At 32.9% G+C, this 17,705-nt stretch overlaps 1 protein-coding gene across 1 annotated transcript; it reads left to right on the top strand.

The window, feature by feature from the left end:
* The first annotated feature begins 11,898 nt into the window (after positions 1 to 11,898).
* Positions 11,899 to 17,458, top strand: LOC145628990 (polyamine oxidase 5-like). The gene is made up of 10 exons (XM_081681450.1): positions 11,899 to 12,382; positions 13,692 to 13,807; positions 13,898 to 13,986; positions 14,371 to 14,484; positions 14,749 to 14,836; positions 14,944 to 15,029; positions 15,123 to 15,225; positions 15,470 to 15,567; positions 15,961 to 16,387; positions 17,013 to 17,458. Exons 1-10 carry the CDS (start codon positions 12,346 to 12,348, stop codon positions 17,328 to 17,330), a joined length of 1,476 nt encoding a protein of 491 aa, XP_081537576.1. The 5' UTR covers positions 11,899 to 12,345; the 3' UTR covers positions 17,331 to 17,458.
* The last annotated feature ends 247 nt before the right edge of the window (positions 17,459 to 17,705 follow it).

The raw sequence follows: 17,705 nt of genomic DNA, 5'->3' as shown, positions 1-17,705 counted from the left end.
CAAGAGACGGGGGTAAAATACTATATAAAATGGACACATCATACATGAATACAAAAATATCTTTGTAATTATTTTTACATAATATATTTTCTTTATATATTAAATTGAAAAAACATTTTTGTCTTATATTGACCCTACCCAATAAGGGTCATGTCCATTAAAAGTTATGTCCATTAAGAGCCCTTTAAGCTTGACCGTAACTCTATTATCATTTTGCTACCCAATAACCAGTTTGATATTGTACTCCATAAAATATAAACCATAATCCTGGTCTTTAATAATAAAGTTAAGTTTTTGCTGGAATTGATTCTTTAACATTATTATATCGAAGCCAACGTCACACAAAGGTTATTGGGTTAAATTTCATCCATCCAAGTGTGATAGAGTATTAGACATACTCCTAAAAAGTATGAAATATTTTATTTCTCAATTATATCCAACTATATCAAATTCAATATGCTAGACTCATTTTAATTTTGTTGTCTTCAGGAGTACAAACCCAATCCATGATTGATCTCAGGCTTAATCAAGCCCAATATTGAGACCAAATAACTTAATATTATGAGTACAAATTCTTCTATGGACCCTAGTCCATCTAAAATAGCTAGACCTCTACAAATTTTAAGATGCACCATGGTGCACCTATTTCTAGGTGCACCACGCCTATACTTTTGAACAATCAGTAAAAAAATCTGAACAATTGCAAATTTTGAACATGTAGTAAAAACATCTGAACATCGCAAATTTTGAACATTTAGTTAAAAAATTTGAACAATTACAATGCATCATGCCTATACTTTTGAACATTTAGTAAAAAAGAAATCTGAACAATCAAAATTTTGAATATTTAGTTAAAAAATCTGAACATCACAATTCTGAACATTTAGTAAAAAAATCTGAACAATCGCAATGCACCACGCCTATAATTTTAAACTTTTAATAAAAAAAAAATATGAACAATAAAATTTTTTGAACATTCAGTAAAAAGATCTGAACAATTGCAAATTTTGAACATTTAGTATAAAAATCTGAACATCGCAAAGTTTGAACCTTTAGTAAAAATATCTGATCAATCGCAATGACCACGCCTATATTTTTTAACATTTAGTAAAAAAAATATGGACAATTGCAAAATTTGAACATTAAGTAAGAAAAATCTGAACCTCGCAAATTTAGAACATTTAGTAAAAATATCTGAACAATCTCAATGTATGCCTATACTTTTAAACATTTCGTAAAAAAATCTGAACAATTGCAAATTTTGAACATTTTGTAAAATAATCCGAACACTGCACCACGTCCATACTTTTGAACATTTGTTGATAAAATCTGAACAATCGCCTGTGATCCAGCTATCCTAGATGGATCAGGGTGCACAATAGACTTATCAGCTCAATAAAGCCCGATATTGATACTATATAACTTAAATATACAATGGGCTACAAAGTCGATCAGGGTCGAACATTTAAGTCAACCAACTCGAAGAAAGGTACATTTGTATTCTGAATTAAATGACCCAATAATCTTGTCTATAAATCTATGGTACTTTGGTAATTATAAATAAATCATACACTAACAACACCTCTAAATCAAAAATCGATAGTTTTTAAGGTTACACCCTTAAGATACTCTTGCCCTTTGTAAAGATATCATTAAACTATTTGCATTTTGCACCAACACAAATTGATTCCTGTTTATCGTCATATCAAATTCAAATTTCTCTTAAAAAAATGGGTCAAATTTGTAAGGCGAATAAATGAGTGAGCCTCAGCCTTCAAGTAATAAAAAATTGGAGTATTTGACAAATTGTCCAAACAAACTCATTAAAAATAAATAAATAAATAAATAAATTAACAAATAAAATTTGTGGTTCTATAACTCTTGTCCACGAATTGTGAGAAATTTCCAGATATACTTCGTTCATCGTATGAGTTTATTGGATGTTACGACAATGAACAAGTAGTCAATTTACTCTTCAAGTTGTCTCAACAAATAAACCCCGCACACACCCTTTTCAAGTCCCTACTGTATCTTTGTGTACTTTTTGTCAATTCGCCTCAAGTTAATCGAGATCTTTTACACCATAATATAGCTTCGGAGGGGTATAAAGTGGGCTTATTTGTTTATAGGTAGATATTTTTAAGTTTTTTTGAACATGTTAGTTAATAAAAGTAGGTTTATAGGTATGTAACTTTAATGAGTTCATTTGTTTGTTTTTTACTTTTACACTTGTTTGGCCTTTGGGCGGTGGGCCCAATTCTAAAAGACCGTGAAATTACTAAAATATCCTAAGTGGGTAAAATTATCGTCTATTGTAAACCCTTCAACGAGGATCTTCATAATTGGCCGGGGGATAAAATCTTGAGAAACCTTAATATAACCTAATGCGTCTAAAACTCTAATAGGGTCCATAACCCTACTCTATAAATATTGATCTAATCTAATATCATATCATATAACTAATATATAAAGCTAAACTTTTAGCCAGACGACGAGATAGCGACACTTGACGTTCCAACTTTTCGCCAAGTGTGGATAGAATTTTAGGATAAAATTGTTAATATATAGTTTTATTTTCGGTAAAGTACCAATATTTCATATGTACAAATTAAATTATAATATTATTTAAAAAAAATTATGATACTCCTAAATTAATTATCATATAAATTTATTTTTTGTATCATAGTATTTTTTTGGAGCGAAGGAATTAGCTCAAAATGCACCACATCCATTATTTATAATATATTCTAATCAATTAAAACAATATATATACTTTACAATCTAATATAATTTTATTACTGTGTGTAGACCTGTCAATCGGGTCGGGTCACGAGTCATTTCGGACAGGGTCATTATTACAGGTTACGGGTCAAGAAATGTTTTTCACCAATGTTATTATTTTTAGTCATTACATGCCTACTATATAGTTTAAACATCACAAAAGCACATCAATTCCTAACTAATTTTGTATTATGTTTTAAAATTTGACATATAGATTAAAAATTATCTTAAAATTCAATAAACAACCCGGGCATTGCACGGGCACAAAACTAGTATATATATATAAATGGGAGTTTTTTCACGAGTTTTTAGAGAGCCACGTAGGATTTAATTTTTTCAGCGCGCCACGTAGGATAATAAATTTTAGTGGTGCCCAATTAAATACGAGATTATTAATTTCTTTTAGAATTAAATAATTTAACTGACACGTAAGCAAAATTAGCGAATGAGATTATCCAGTTTAAATTAATTAAATATAAAATATTATCTTTTAATATCAGGAATTTTATCTAAATATTTAACAATTTTTAGCACATAAATATATATGTAAAAAAATTATTTTAAAAAATTCAAACAAACCGTGCATCGCACGGGCTTCATCTAGTCAAATCAAGGTAATTAACTCTAACTTCACACACCTTTAATCAAATCAAGAATAAACCAATAAAGTTTAATCTAATGCCATAATTAAGCAACCAAAATATGCAATAGAAGCCAAAATTGGGCAATAACGACATTTCACACGCAAACACGACAAATGTAATAAAACGTGATTAAATCCAAGTAAAAAGACATCAAAACTATGAAAAACTAACTACAAACTCCTAAAAAATAGTAACATATTTGACACTTATCAATACACTATTCATTTAGACCTGGCAAATGGATCATTCGGGTCGGGTATGGGTCGGGTCATTTTGGGTCGGGTCAAGTTCGGGTCAAAAGATTATCGGGTCAAGTTCGGGTAGGGTCGGGTCATTTCGGTTTCCGGGTTGATTTTGGGTCGGCCGATAATCGGGTCGGGTCAAGTTTTGGTCGGGTCAATTTTCGGGTTGGGTCAGTTCGGGTCAGGTCAATTTTCGGGTCAACTTCGGGTCGGGTCAACTTCTAGTCGAGTCATATTCGGGTGATTCATTGGGTTAAATTCAACTCTATATATATATTTATTTATTTTTTTACGAAAAACTCACTATATTTATTAAGGCTATTTTTTTCATGGATTATAGTAATTGTTTGACTTTTATTAACCTTTTTTTTTTTTTTGTATGTGTGTTTATAATTTTAGACTGAGAATCACTTTCAGGATCTCCTAAAACTAAGAGGGATGCTCTAACTAATTGAGTTATACCTCACTCTCTTATTGATCTTAGTTTTAATAAGTACTCTTATTATCATTGTCAATGTTGTAATAATTTCTTTGAATTATTCTTATACCCCCTCCGTCCCAAATTACTCTTAACGATTTGACATTTTGTACTATTTACACATCTCACTTTGACCATCTTTTTTAGCTATTATATGAAAGTCAATGTAGTCATGTAAGATGTTGTTGGGTCTATTTTAATGTATAATTTCCTAATATAAACTTTTTATAACTTATATAATTATTTACTAAAAGAAGTTAAAGGTCGGGTCATTTTCGGGTCGGGTCAACTTTGGGTCTCAGGTCAACTTCGGGTCGAGTCGTTTCGGGTTGGGTCATTTCGAGTTTCGGGTCAAGGTCGGGTCAGTTCCACTTCGGGTCGAGTATGGGTCGTGTCGGGTTAATTCGGGTTTTGGGTCAATTTCGGGTCACTGGTTTCGGGTCATGGGTCGGGTCATTCGGGTCGGGTCATTGGGTCTGGGTCAGGATTGCCAGGTCTAATTCATTAAAAAAACATCTACATATTAGTGAGGGTATATATGCAAATGCACATTTTAAAGGGTATTATTGGCATAACACTATTCATAAGACTAATCTTGTACCTTTTTTTAAGGTAGGGATTTTAGCAGCAAAGCTGCCAGAATATATTTATTTTTGTAATTTATCTTGTGCTTGTGGACAAATGTTAGACAACCGGTATTACAAACAAAGTTATTAGAATCGGGATTCTACTTTGAATCGGTGAGTGGGGTAGAATCGAATCGGTAAAATCGAATCGTAGAATCGTATGATTCTACCAAAATGTAAAATTGGGCATCAAAATGTAACAAATGACTACATACATAATTTTATAGCAATGAGAATGATAATAATATATATTGTTAATAACATAATGTTAGACATACAAACATAAAATAGTTTTAAAGTAATTTCGCACGCGCATAACTCAAACAATACACTATAAACTATAAAGTCGGATTATTGGTACACATTCTTAACCATGAGAGTACACGACAGTTGTTGTTAAATTATGAAAAAAATAATGTTGTTGACTCGTAAAGTTATTTTCCCTAGACCCATGCATAATAAAAAAATTCCAATAAAGATAGAAAACTAAGTGTCAAGTTAGTTCATTTAACGAGATAGCTAAAGAATGACAATTACAACAAACTCATGTTATAAAAGTGTTTTTTATATGCCCAAAGTTGAGTGCATGAGACTCATGAATACATTCTTATGCCCATAAAATTTAAATGGTTGGATGGAATCTTAAAAGCTATTGAAATTGATGTTTCATAAGCTTTATTATGATTTAGATTGAATAATATGTAAGTCATTGACTAAAGTTAGGTTCAACTATGACACCCTTACACTCTTTACTCTATAACATAAAATATATAAATGATATAGGTACAAAACCAATTTTATCAGAAAGTAGACTTCAAGAGCTTTCCAATGATATATTATAAGCCTAATTCCAACTTCGGAATCAAAAGTTATGGGTTTCCAAAAATCAGGTTTTTTGCAGGAGTAGAATCGGTAGAATCGGTATAGAATCGTAGAATCGGTACCGATTCTACCGATTTTATGAGCGATTCTACAACATAACGATTCTACCAACGATTTACATCGTTTAGGTGGATAGGATCGTAGAATCGTACGATTCTACGATCTGAATCGCGATTTTAATAACATTGATTACAAATAACATAAACCATTAAGATAATCAGTCACTAAGTGAGGTGTTGTTTGGTTCACTTGGGAATTAGAACTTCCCATGAATTGTAAATTTATGGGAATTAAATTCCTACAATCAAATTCATGGGAATTTTATAAAATTGTTTGGTTAACAATGAGGGAAGTAACTTCCATGGGAATTTCCACTTACCTAGGGTAAGTTAGGTAAGTAAGTTCCTACATTTTGTGGGAACTCAAAATTCCTAGGAAGTTCCACTTCCCCCATTTCACCAAATTATTGTCAACCAAACAACACACTAAAATTGCAATTCCTAGGAAGTCTCACTTCCCATGTTTTTTTATGTCAAACAAACAACCCCTGAGACTTCACTTCACAAATTTCGGAATATTTCATTCCAAAATCATAGTTGCATCACTTTTGTTTTCACGAATTCTTAGACAATTTTTGAAGTCGAGAGAGGTAGAGAGAAAAAAAAAACGAGGCATATGTGGTGAGAGAAATAGAGAGAATTTATTAGCAAAAAAGAAAAGTAATATAAATAATTTAAAACTTTATAATAAAACAGAGAAAATAGCTACTAATAATGATCTCTTAATTTTATAAAACGTATTTTTTCTAAATCATTATGAAGCACTTACATATAATGTGTTGTTTAATAAGGTTATAAGGAGTACTACCATATTCGAGCTAAAAGCCACCCCTCATAGAGTCACAGGCCTGCCAGACGTTGCAAAAAAAAAAAAAAGAAAAAAAAAAGGGGTTTTGTTCCGTCATTATCAATAGTTGATGGAATCAAATCTTTGAATTTCGTCTAATTTGGACTCTTTGGTCATACACTTCTACTACGTAGAAGATTCATAAGGCTTAAAAGCAACCTCTAGATAACATTTCGTGATTCATGAACAACTACAATACTTTAGAATAAAATAAAAATATGAATGATATATTATTGATTTGGTAGTACATTTTATAAGCATGATTGATAAATTGCAATAATTAAGCTATTTGTCGCGTCACATATGAATTGCATGTGACTGCTTTGCCAGATTTTGTACGCAATTGTAACATAACATTGTGCAATTATATGATACCCCTCTCGAATATTCTTTTTTTCCAATAAGCAGCCATTAATCTCTTCTTGTCTTTATTTAGCTATGCATAATCTTTAGTTGTTTTATAAGAAAAGCACTTTTAATTGTATGAATTAGAATTTAGAATTAAATAGGACAAATAATTTCAACTAGACCCCCACTGATATGATTTTTAAGTCATAATAAAACTTTATTAGCGTTTGTTAATCATGATTAGTGAGCTGTTACACTACTTGTTGAAAATTCAATTAGCAACAATATTAAAATAAATATACACTAACAAGTTTAGGATCGGATATATTTTTTTTTTTGAAAGAAGGATTGGATATATTTTGAATATTAGATATCAATCATCATATAACTAATATATAAAGTTATCATATAAAAAAGTTAGTTTAGAATTCTATTTGGATAGAATTTTAAGATAAAATTGTTAGTTTAGAGTTTTATATTCGATAAAATACCAATGTTTCAGATGTACAAAATTGAATTATAATTTTATTTACAAAAATTATTAGATTATTATTTTAAAAAATTATCATGTAAATTTACTTTTTATATCATAATATTTTTTGGAGCGAAGGAAGTAGTTTAAAGTGTAAAACAAACCTTTATAATACATACTAATCAATTAAAATAATATACTTCACAATCTAATAGAATTTTATCACTGTAGACCTGTCAATTAGGGTCGGGTCATGAGTCATCTCGGTTGGATCACTTTAGGTTACGAGTCAAGAAATGTTCAACCCTTGCCCAAAGTTTTGGATTTGGGTCAACCCAACGGGTTTTGAACATTTATTTTTATTTAATGTATTTTTTTGCTATTTTTAAAATTTTTTTTAATGTATTAAATCGAACATTTACACCAACATGCCTACTAGATAACAAATCGTTTTGTATCAATGATATATAGATTATAAATATATCTTAAAATTCACTAAACAACCGGGCATCGCACGGGGCACAAAACTAGTATCATAATAATTTTAAAAAATTAAAATGAAATACTTTATATTTCACAAGTATTATTGACAAAATCTACCTCCGTTTTTGTTATTTGCAGCAATACAAATGAGTATTGTATGTTTATGACACATAAAATATTTTTTTTTCATTCATAATTAACTAAAATGGCATATTTTTTTTAATTATTATTATTATCATTTTTCTTTGGGAACATTAAATTTACTTTACCTTGCACTTTTATATGAGTATATACTATACATATATATTTAGAGTTCTATCACCCCCTCAAAAAAAAAAAAAAAAAAATCTATCAATTTATTAATTTTTGGGGATTTAAATCATATCTTGTACATTAATTTAACCCTTAAATTAATGAGTCATTTAAGATGGGAATATGTGTTAGAATTAAATTTGATTTTTATCTACGTCAAATTAATGAGTAAAAAGTATTTTATTTTATTTTATTTATTTATTTATTTATTTATTGACAAGAAGTCCTAATAAAGAAAACACACACAAAAAACAAGAAGGACCAGCTAAGCAATTGTCGACGACAAGCTTGAGTAGCCAACCAGTGAGCAGGGGCAACTCACTGACGAGGAACCTAGAGATGTTTGCAGATAGAGAATTGCAAGACCGAAAGCCAAATCTCGTGAAGCAACCAGTGGCAAGAAATATCTACGTCACCATCATCTCGCAGAAGAGAAAAAAGATTCGAACAATCAGAGTAGATAAGAAGACAACCAAAGTGTCGACGACCGGCAGCCCGAAGAGCCCACAAACATGCCTGTAACTCAGACTGAAGGGCCGAAGAGGAGTAACAAGCTCTCTAGCCCCCAACACAAAATCTGAAAACACTTCCCTAACAATCCAACCTGCTCCTGCACTAAGATTATGAGCACTCCAAGCCCCATCAAAAAGAAGCCAACGTCAAAAGTAGAGGAGAACTCACCCTGTAGATAGCATGAATCAGAAGCTACCAAAGTAGTGAGAAATAAATCCCCTAATGAGCGAACAAGGGACTTGAACCCTTGCGCTAAAACACTCCTAGAGATCCAATCTTGCATCAAATGGAAAATCGCGCCAGGAGACAACACTGCTTGTCTAAAAACCTTGTGGTTATGCGCAATCCAGACTGCCCAACAAAAGGATATAAAGGAGACCAAACCGTCCCAATTCCGAGAGGAACCGAAGCTCAGAGATTGTATCAACAAACCAATCAGTAAAAGGTTTCCCATGCAAAAGAGGAGAAGAAAGGCAATCGGCGCACAAGCCCAAAGATGAGAAGTGAATGAACAATCACGGAATAGGTGGTCTGATGTTTCCCGTTCTTGGTAACAGAACACACAAGTTGGATCGATCAGAATCCCTCGGAGCTGCAGATTCCTAGAGAGAGGCTAAGCATTGTGAAGTAATTTCCAACAAAAACACTGCAGCTTTGGCATAAGAGGCAACCCCCAGAAGTGTTTCCACCAAGAGGCCGAAATTGTACCCGAGACCCTAGAAGACAGCGAATCACTGAGCAACATTGCGTAAGTAGACTTAGTGGTGAAAGATCCATTCCTAGAAAACTTCCAGTAGAAAAAATCGTCCATCGGCTGAGGAGGGCGATCCAAAGCCATGATGCAAAGTATTGTAGAAGCATCAAAAAGCCGATGAAATAAGGTCGAATCCCACGCGTAAGAACGCATATTAATAATAGAAGAAACATGTGTTGGAGGATCCGACACACCAGAACCATCACGAAAAACAACAGCCCCCCTTGGGACCAAATCATCCTCAAGTATCCGAACCTTAGAACCCGAACCAACCTTCCAAGCTATACCCCGATCAAGAGTGGATAGGCTTGTTAAAAGGCTATGACAACCCCAAGAAGACCGAGGAATTGTCCGAGTCTTAAAAGAACGAAGGGAAGGATACTTAGCAGTAAGCAGCCTCGCGCGAAACTAAAAGTTAGGGATGTTGATGAATGCGCCAACATTACCGAGCGAGAAGTGCAAAGTTAAAGCTTTCCAACTGACGTATACCTAAACCTCCAAGCCCTTTAGGAAAATGAAGAAGAGATTTCGAACGCATCGCTAAACCTCGAGATTGAGAATCAAACTTCCACCAAAATCGAGCCAACAAGTTATTAATGCGAGAACAGACCGAAGGAGGAACTTTAAACATCGACTAGATATGATTGAAAGAAGCGACCAAAATCGAATTAATGATTACTAATTTAGCAGCAGAAGACAAACCAACAACCACAAAATCAGAAAGTCGCTTAACTACTTTGTCAATCAGAAAGCAAAAGTCAGCCACCTTACTTCGACTGAACTCAACCGCTAACCCCAAATAATAACCAAGAGAGGATTTGCAATGAAGTTTCAGACTAAGCTAGTAGAAAGATAATCACGATAATCTTCATGCGTATTCAGGCTAAACTTAACGAATGACTTTTGTAAGTTAATCACCTGTCTCGATAACTGGCAAAACTCAGTCACGAGAGCCATAAGATTTTCACATGTTGTAGGAGACTTGTAAAAACAACAAGGAGTCACCCGCGAAGAATAAATGAGAAATTGAGGGAGCACTCCTGGAAATACTGATTCCCTGAATAAGAGAGTAAAAAGTATTTGCTGATTTAGTGTATGAGCAAATGATTTATACTTCTTAATTTGTTTGTTGGTGAGAAATTCTTCTTAGGTCACACAATTCACAAGATTAAACTAACCCTAGACTTCCAACTATGGCACTTGGGGGGATGGATGCATTACGCTTCTCCCTCACTTCGAAGGGGAGTGGATGCATTACGCTTCCCCCTCACTTTGAAGTGCCTAACCCGATCTGGTGCAACTCTATATAATTGGGCCTTTAATTTGTAGATATACATGATTTTTTTTAACATTAATACTCTACTAAATTTTCAATCTTCTGATAAAATTAAAGAACAAATCTATGATCAACAAGTTTTCTCTTTATACAATTTATCAGCCAAAATATAAAGCAACATAATTTAACAAAAACATTAATATGTAGTGACACTAATGATTATGTACATTGATATGAGGCGAATTTGAACTTGTAATCGTATAATTCATATCATATTATTTGGCATGTGAAAATATGAAACACACGATAACATAATTATTGACCGGCATTAACAAACTATGAACACACCGACTTATCAAGGCGAGTTTCACAAGGCAATGACGAAGCCAATGAGTACTTTAACATAACAGAATATATATAAAAAAAAAAACATTATAAATTATATAACACACTAATTAGTTATGCAGGTATACTTGGTTTATTTTGATTGAGCCATTGTTCTCTTCATCTAATTTTCACATACTTCAAATCTAATAAGTTAATTTGAGCCAACTTTGAGTCGAGTTGCTTTCGAATTTGAAATTTTCAGATTGATATTGGTTCAATCCGAGTCATTTCGGGTTTTAGATTATCATCTTCGGGTTATCATTTTCAAGAGAAACTAGGGTCTTGGATCAGATCTATTTTTTCATATTCAACTGTCATCCAACTTGTGTTCAAAACCACCCCTAAATTTAATTTAATTAAAAAATCTTACCCTAAATTAAATATTTTACCGTTCATATCAAAATTTTTAATAAATCGAGTCCAGTCTGATTTAATTAATTGGTTAGAAACCTTCCAAAGACTGTACAGTGTATACAAGTACAGCTCCACAAGTATACAACCGTACCTATTTAAAAAAAAAAGTATACAACCGTACATGATACATGTGATATACCGATCTATCCCCGAACCAAAAGTTTCAATAAAGATATTTTGATGGTAAATTGGCAATAAAGTCGGTATTCATCATACACCCAAAAAAAAAAAAATAAAAAAAAAATTCACATACCTAACTCAAAACTTTTTATTATTATTCCCAAAAATAAAAAATAAAAATAAATAAATAAATATATTATTATATTTATATCAAACCAAAATCCGATAGTAGTTCGGTAACATCATATACGGCGGCCCTTATTATAAAATCCCAAAAAAAACACCCTATTCATTCAACCAAAACAAAATAGTAATACCAGAACAAAGAAAAAAAAAAAACATTCAACAAACAAAGAAATATAAAAAAAACAAGAACAAAATAGATCAAATCAATCCAATTTCTATGCCATCAAAATCAGATCAATTGTTCGTAATTTTCATCTTCGAATTCAAATCCGAATGAGCTTGTTTGATAAACTACGTTCTTCTCCTCCTAATATTCATAATTGCCGCCTTATTGCTGGCATTCTTCTTTTTCTTCTTTTTCATTCTTCTCAATTAATTTCCAATTTCTTGCTTCCTATAAAACCCTAATCCCACCTGCTTTTTTTCATTTGTTTAATCTTATCTGATTTAATCTAAACAAATCCAATCCAATCTTTTTTTTTTTTTTTTTTTTGGAATTTTAATTTGTTGAATTTCGTTCAATGGAGCATAATCAACCCGTCGATCAAATTTTCAATGGTTTGTTTTCTCTCTCTTGATTTTTGTACGTTAGATTTTGTTATTTTTAGTTGATTTAGTTGTTTTTTGGTGGATTAGTTGTTAACGATGACCTATTCTAGTTTTTTAATTGATTTATTTGGTAATTTGTGATTTTGATGGTGCAAATCATGATTTTGTAATGCTGGTGATGATTTTGTTTTGTGATTTAGTATAATGAATTATTTGATACATTGGAATTCATGCAGAAATATTTTGGATGAATTGGGCGACGGATTAATTAATTAAATATTTTTAAAATATATTTTTATTATGCAGTATGTTTTATTTTCTAAATATTGATCAACTAGCTGGAATTTGTACTAGTGAGAATCTGAAACTATGCTTAGAGTAGCTGATTTTATATGCAATTGATTTATTTCCTAAAATCTTGTTAATTTTATACTAATTCGGTTTTCTAATCATTTAATTTTATTATACAGTATGTTTTATTTTGTTTGTAATTATGTCCATTTATGGAATTTGGAGGTGGATGGGGTGTTTTTACATTGAAGCCAGTTGATTTCGAAATTCTGTTTTCGGTTAGTTGATTTTGATTCGGGGATTTTGTGCACATTCTTCTTTTGGGAGTAGATGATTCATGATTGGGTCAGCTCTGTTTATATTGGGGAGTAAAAGATGACTCGTCTTAGCCTATTTTGGTATTAGATGATTAACTCAGGTAAGCTTATCTTGATAGTACAGAGTAGATGATTGACAAAGCTAGCTAAGCTATAAATGATTGGCTAAGCTAAGATGAGTGGCGTTTTTTTTTTCTACATGTAATTCAATGATAAGAAGAGTTCTATAAAATGGTATGCTTGATTTTTTGTTATGATATACAGAACGTTTGTGATTGAAGATTAATTTTTTATCCTTGTAATATAATGATGAGAAATATAATATAATGATGAGAAATATAAAATCGGTATGTTTGATTATTCGTTAAAATATACAAAACGTTCGGGATTGGTCATAACTGATAAATGTAGAAGAATGTCGATACAGAAAGTTCGGAATGAGGTCATAACTAAAGCTTTTGGAGATGTATATCGGGAGTGATAGGTTTATGGGCAGTATTTCTAATAATCATAAACTTGAGTTAAGATACATGCTGTTGTATTTGTTTGCCATAGAAAGAATAGTTTTTCTTGCATTGCTTATTATCAAGTCACTTGGAGCTACAACAGAAGTGTAACCTTATTTATTATCCCTCTTCTTGCTTAATTTTCCGTATTACCTTGACAAGTTTTCACTCATTTAATGAGCCTTTACTGGCGATTAACTGCAGCTGCGAGTGCTCGATGTATTGAGAGGTGGACCTGTGCAACTCCTACTGTCATTGTCATTGGTGGTGGTATCTCTGGAGTTGCTGCTGCTCGCTTTCTCACAAATGCGTCATTTAAGGTAACTTATTCTGTGCTTAGCTTGTCATGCGTTTATTGTGGTGTCCTCCCTCCTCCCTTTTGCTTACGTGTTTCCTGACATTTTTCTCAGGTGATTCTGTTGGAATCACGCGATAGACTTGGTGGCCGAATTCATACTGATTACTCGTTTGGCTGTCCTGTTGACATGGGGGCTTCATGGTTAGTTCCTTTTCTACTCTACTCTTCAGGATCTAATCTATTGTGTACTCCCCATAAATTATAATGATACTGCACCTGGCTTATACTTATAAACACCATAAATCTGAGCAGCAGACATTATTAGTTAAAGTTTCTGTATATACATGTTTAATATTTTACTGTATTTTGCTAGTCTTTTTTATGCTGTCTTCCGTATAGGGGTATATTTGTTCTTGATTCATACTGTTTTTTTTTTTTTTTTTTTTTTTTTTTTTTTTTCGCAATGGTTTTTGTGCATTGCTTTAGCTGTATTCTAACTATCTATGAGAAAAAGTTATCAGCGTTCAATATATATGTACATTTTGCAAATGGGTTTATGACAACCATTTTTTAATGTACTTTCAGGCTACATGGTGTCTGCAATGAGAATCCACTGGCTCCATTAATACGTTCTTTGGGGCTTAAATTATATCGTACCAGTGGTGACAACTCTGTGATTTATGACCATGACCTCGACAGGTACTTTTTCTTTAAGTAATTTTTGTCTCTGCAAATGGGCAATTTGCTTTGACATGGTGCTGTGCCCACATTCTTTTTGGGGTTGGCCTTATTAGCAGTGCTATTTCAGAACACTTAGTTGCTTATTTGGATAAATGGCTTATTAATGCAATGCTGCAAGCATTGAGAATATTGCTGCATTGTGTGCCCCCTGGTTTTTATTGCATGTTCGTGTCTATCTAGTCTTGTATAATATATTCTGAGGATGTGAATTTGTCTCCTCAGCTGTAGCCTCTTCACTAAGGATGGACAGCAGATTCCTCAGCAGTTGGTCATTGAAGTTGGTGAAATATTTAAAAATATTCTCAAAGAGGTTGGTTGCAAAGTGATTGAATTTGTGGTTAATATTATTTCTTTCCTGTCTTTTATATATAACTGCACTTCACAAGGCACTGATTAAATGTTGTATTGCATCTATAGACTGAGAAAATTAGGGATGCCCACAGTGATGACATGTCTGTTCTTCAAGCTATTTCAATTGTGCTGGACTCGCATCCACATTTGAGGTAGGATTTAAAGAAACTAATTGATATGCAATTATGCACAAATTATTTATCATGTTAGAATTTTGTTCATGTATGTGAGCTCTACTTTTGCAGACAAGAAGGGCTGGCTCATGAAGTATTGCAGTGGTTCTTGTGTAGATTAGAAGCTTGGTTTGCTGCTGATGCAGATATGATATCCTTGAAAACTTGGGATCAGGTAATCTATTTTTCTGCGAGGGACATGCAGTCGTGTATGCAACTGCAGAGTAGTGGACGGACTATCCACATTTTTTGGACATAAAAGCTTAGTTTGACTCGTAGTCGATTAGATTTGCTTAACCTGGGTCCTCTAATCTAGTTGTCAATAGCACCTAGGCTATGTTGGACTTTTAAATGCTTAGTTGTTATTCTCATATGGACATTTCTTTTCTGTCATGTGCTAACATGTTTGTCATGAGCAGGAGCAAGTTCTCTCTGGTGGTCATGGACTAATGACGCAGGGTTATTACCCTTTGATAGATTCCCTTGCAAAGGACATTGACATACGGTTGAATCACAGGTATCTTTTTTTTACATTTAGTAACTTTGTAATGGGACATAATTAAATCAATCTTAATAAGGTATTTTATATGAAAAACTTGTATATGCTACTAAAGCTAATTTACTGATCACCAGAACCAGTATTTCTTTTCCTTCACCCCTCTTGTTCATCTTCCATTCCCCTTCCCCTTCCCTTTCCCCTTCCCCTTCTTATCTGTCAATATGATTCCAACATTACTATTCAAAGATTTCCAACTCTTCTACACTTACCTAAAAACATTAATTTTGAACTGGTATCCTGGAGTCTAATATTTGATTTTAAATGTTAAATTAAGGAAATCTATTTAAGTGCAGAATATGAAAATCTATACTGGATTACTCACAATGTTTTATATTATGAACTGCCAACTAGGGTTACAAAGATATCCAGTGAGCTTGACGCGGTGAAGGTGACCGTGGACGATACTGAAATCATTGCTGATGCTGCAATCATTACAGTTCCTCTTGGTGTTCTGAAAGCCAACTTGATTAATTTTGAACCGAAGTTGCCAGATTGGAAGATGTCTGCGATTTCAGATCTCGGCGTGGGAAATGAGAACAAGATTGCTTTGAGATTTTCTGATGTGTTTTGGCCGGATGTTGAATTATTAGGAATGGTCGCTCCTAATTCTTTTACATGCGGTTATTTTCTTAATTTGCACAAAGCAACTGGACACCCTGTCCTTGTCTATATGATTGCGGGAAGGTGTGCTTATGATCTTGAGAAGCTTTCAGATGAGGCAGCAGTAAATTTTGTGATGTTACAGCTCAAGAAAATGTTTCCGGATGCCACTGAGCCAGTAAGTTATTATTCATAGCTTCATTCACTGCTTTCTATCTCCTTTTATATCTTAATGTTCTTTGTATGCGCATCATCAAGAGCTTGTCAATTCGAGTACCTATTGACCATAATGAGTTATGAATTTTCTGATTCTACTTCTGCCAGGCATAGCAAGTTGATATTCATATATGATGTTAGCTGCAAGCCTGCAAGTCTCTTGTTTATAATGTTTTACGTTGTATTTGATTAAGATATCAATCAATCAGTCTGAGAGAAGGGGAGGGGATGGGAACAGAGGGGAGGGTATGGGAAAGCTTTCATCTTTTTCTCTATTTTTTAACATTGGAAGGATATGGTTTATTGTAAGGGAATGGAATATGGATCTTGCAAATTGCAAGACTGCAATATATTTTCCTTTTATCTAAACAAGAACTTTTAAATTCTTTGGTAGTGCAGCATTAGGAAGTATTGCTTAAATTATGCAATGAATTTGTTGTTTCTGTTCTTGATGCAATAACTTGATAAATGCTCGTACCAAATTTTAGTCATTGGATTTAACTGCCTTTGCTGATTTAGCTTCTAGGTGATACGAATGAAATTTTGCTTAGTAAGTGTTCTTACTTTCGGTTTATTGATATTTTCAGGTCCAGTATCTTGTATCTCGTTGGGGAACAGACCCTCACTCCCTTGGTTGCTATTCGTATGACTTGGTGGGAAAGCCTACAGATGTATACGACAGACTAAGAGCACCAGTTGGTAGCCTCTTCTTTGGTGGTGAAGCAGTTAGTATGGAAGATCACCAAGGTTCTGTGCATGGAGCTTACTCTGCAGGAATAATGGCCGCTCAAAATTGTCACAACCATCTCTTAGAAAGACTTGGCAACATAGAAAAGTTCCACCTTATCCCTTGGAGGGAAGAAAGTCATGATGCTTCTATTCCTCTACAAATTTCTAGAATGTAAACAAGTAATTTTGATGTTTTGTTATGTTAATAACTTCGTTATAGACGTTCAGCAAATTGTTGAACTTTGTATCTGTTTGTTGTCTTACGGATGTCATCATTTTATGCTCACAAATGCAACAGTTTTAATGCACGCACATCTGAAGAACTTTCTAATTTCCATCTCCAACTTTAGCTATTCCAATAATTTTGTACACAACTGATATATTGAATACAATATGTATCACCTTAAATCTGCCAGGTTGTTTATTGTTGATAAATTTTTAATCTATATGTCAAAATTTTAAATATATCATTGATACAAAATTAGTTAGGAATTGATGTGCTTTTATGACAATTGAAAATAAATTCTAAACTAACAATTTTATATGATGTC

Source organism: Chenopodium album, chromosome 4, assembly GCF_948465745.1.
Source record: "Chenopodium album chromosome 4, dcCheAlbu1.1, whole genome shotgun sequence".
In the NCBI taxonomy this organism is placed as follows: domain Eukaryota; kingdom Viridiplantae; phylum Streptophyta; class Magnoliopsida; order Caryophyllales; family Amaranthaceae; genus Chenopodium; species Chenopodium album.
Note: the sequence above shows the minus strand (reverse complement) of the source record. Positions and strands in the feature narration are given on the sequence as shown.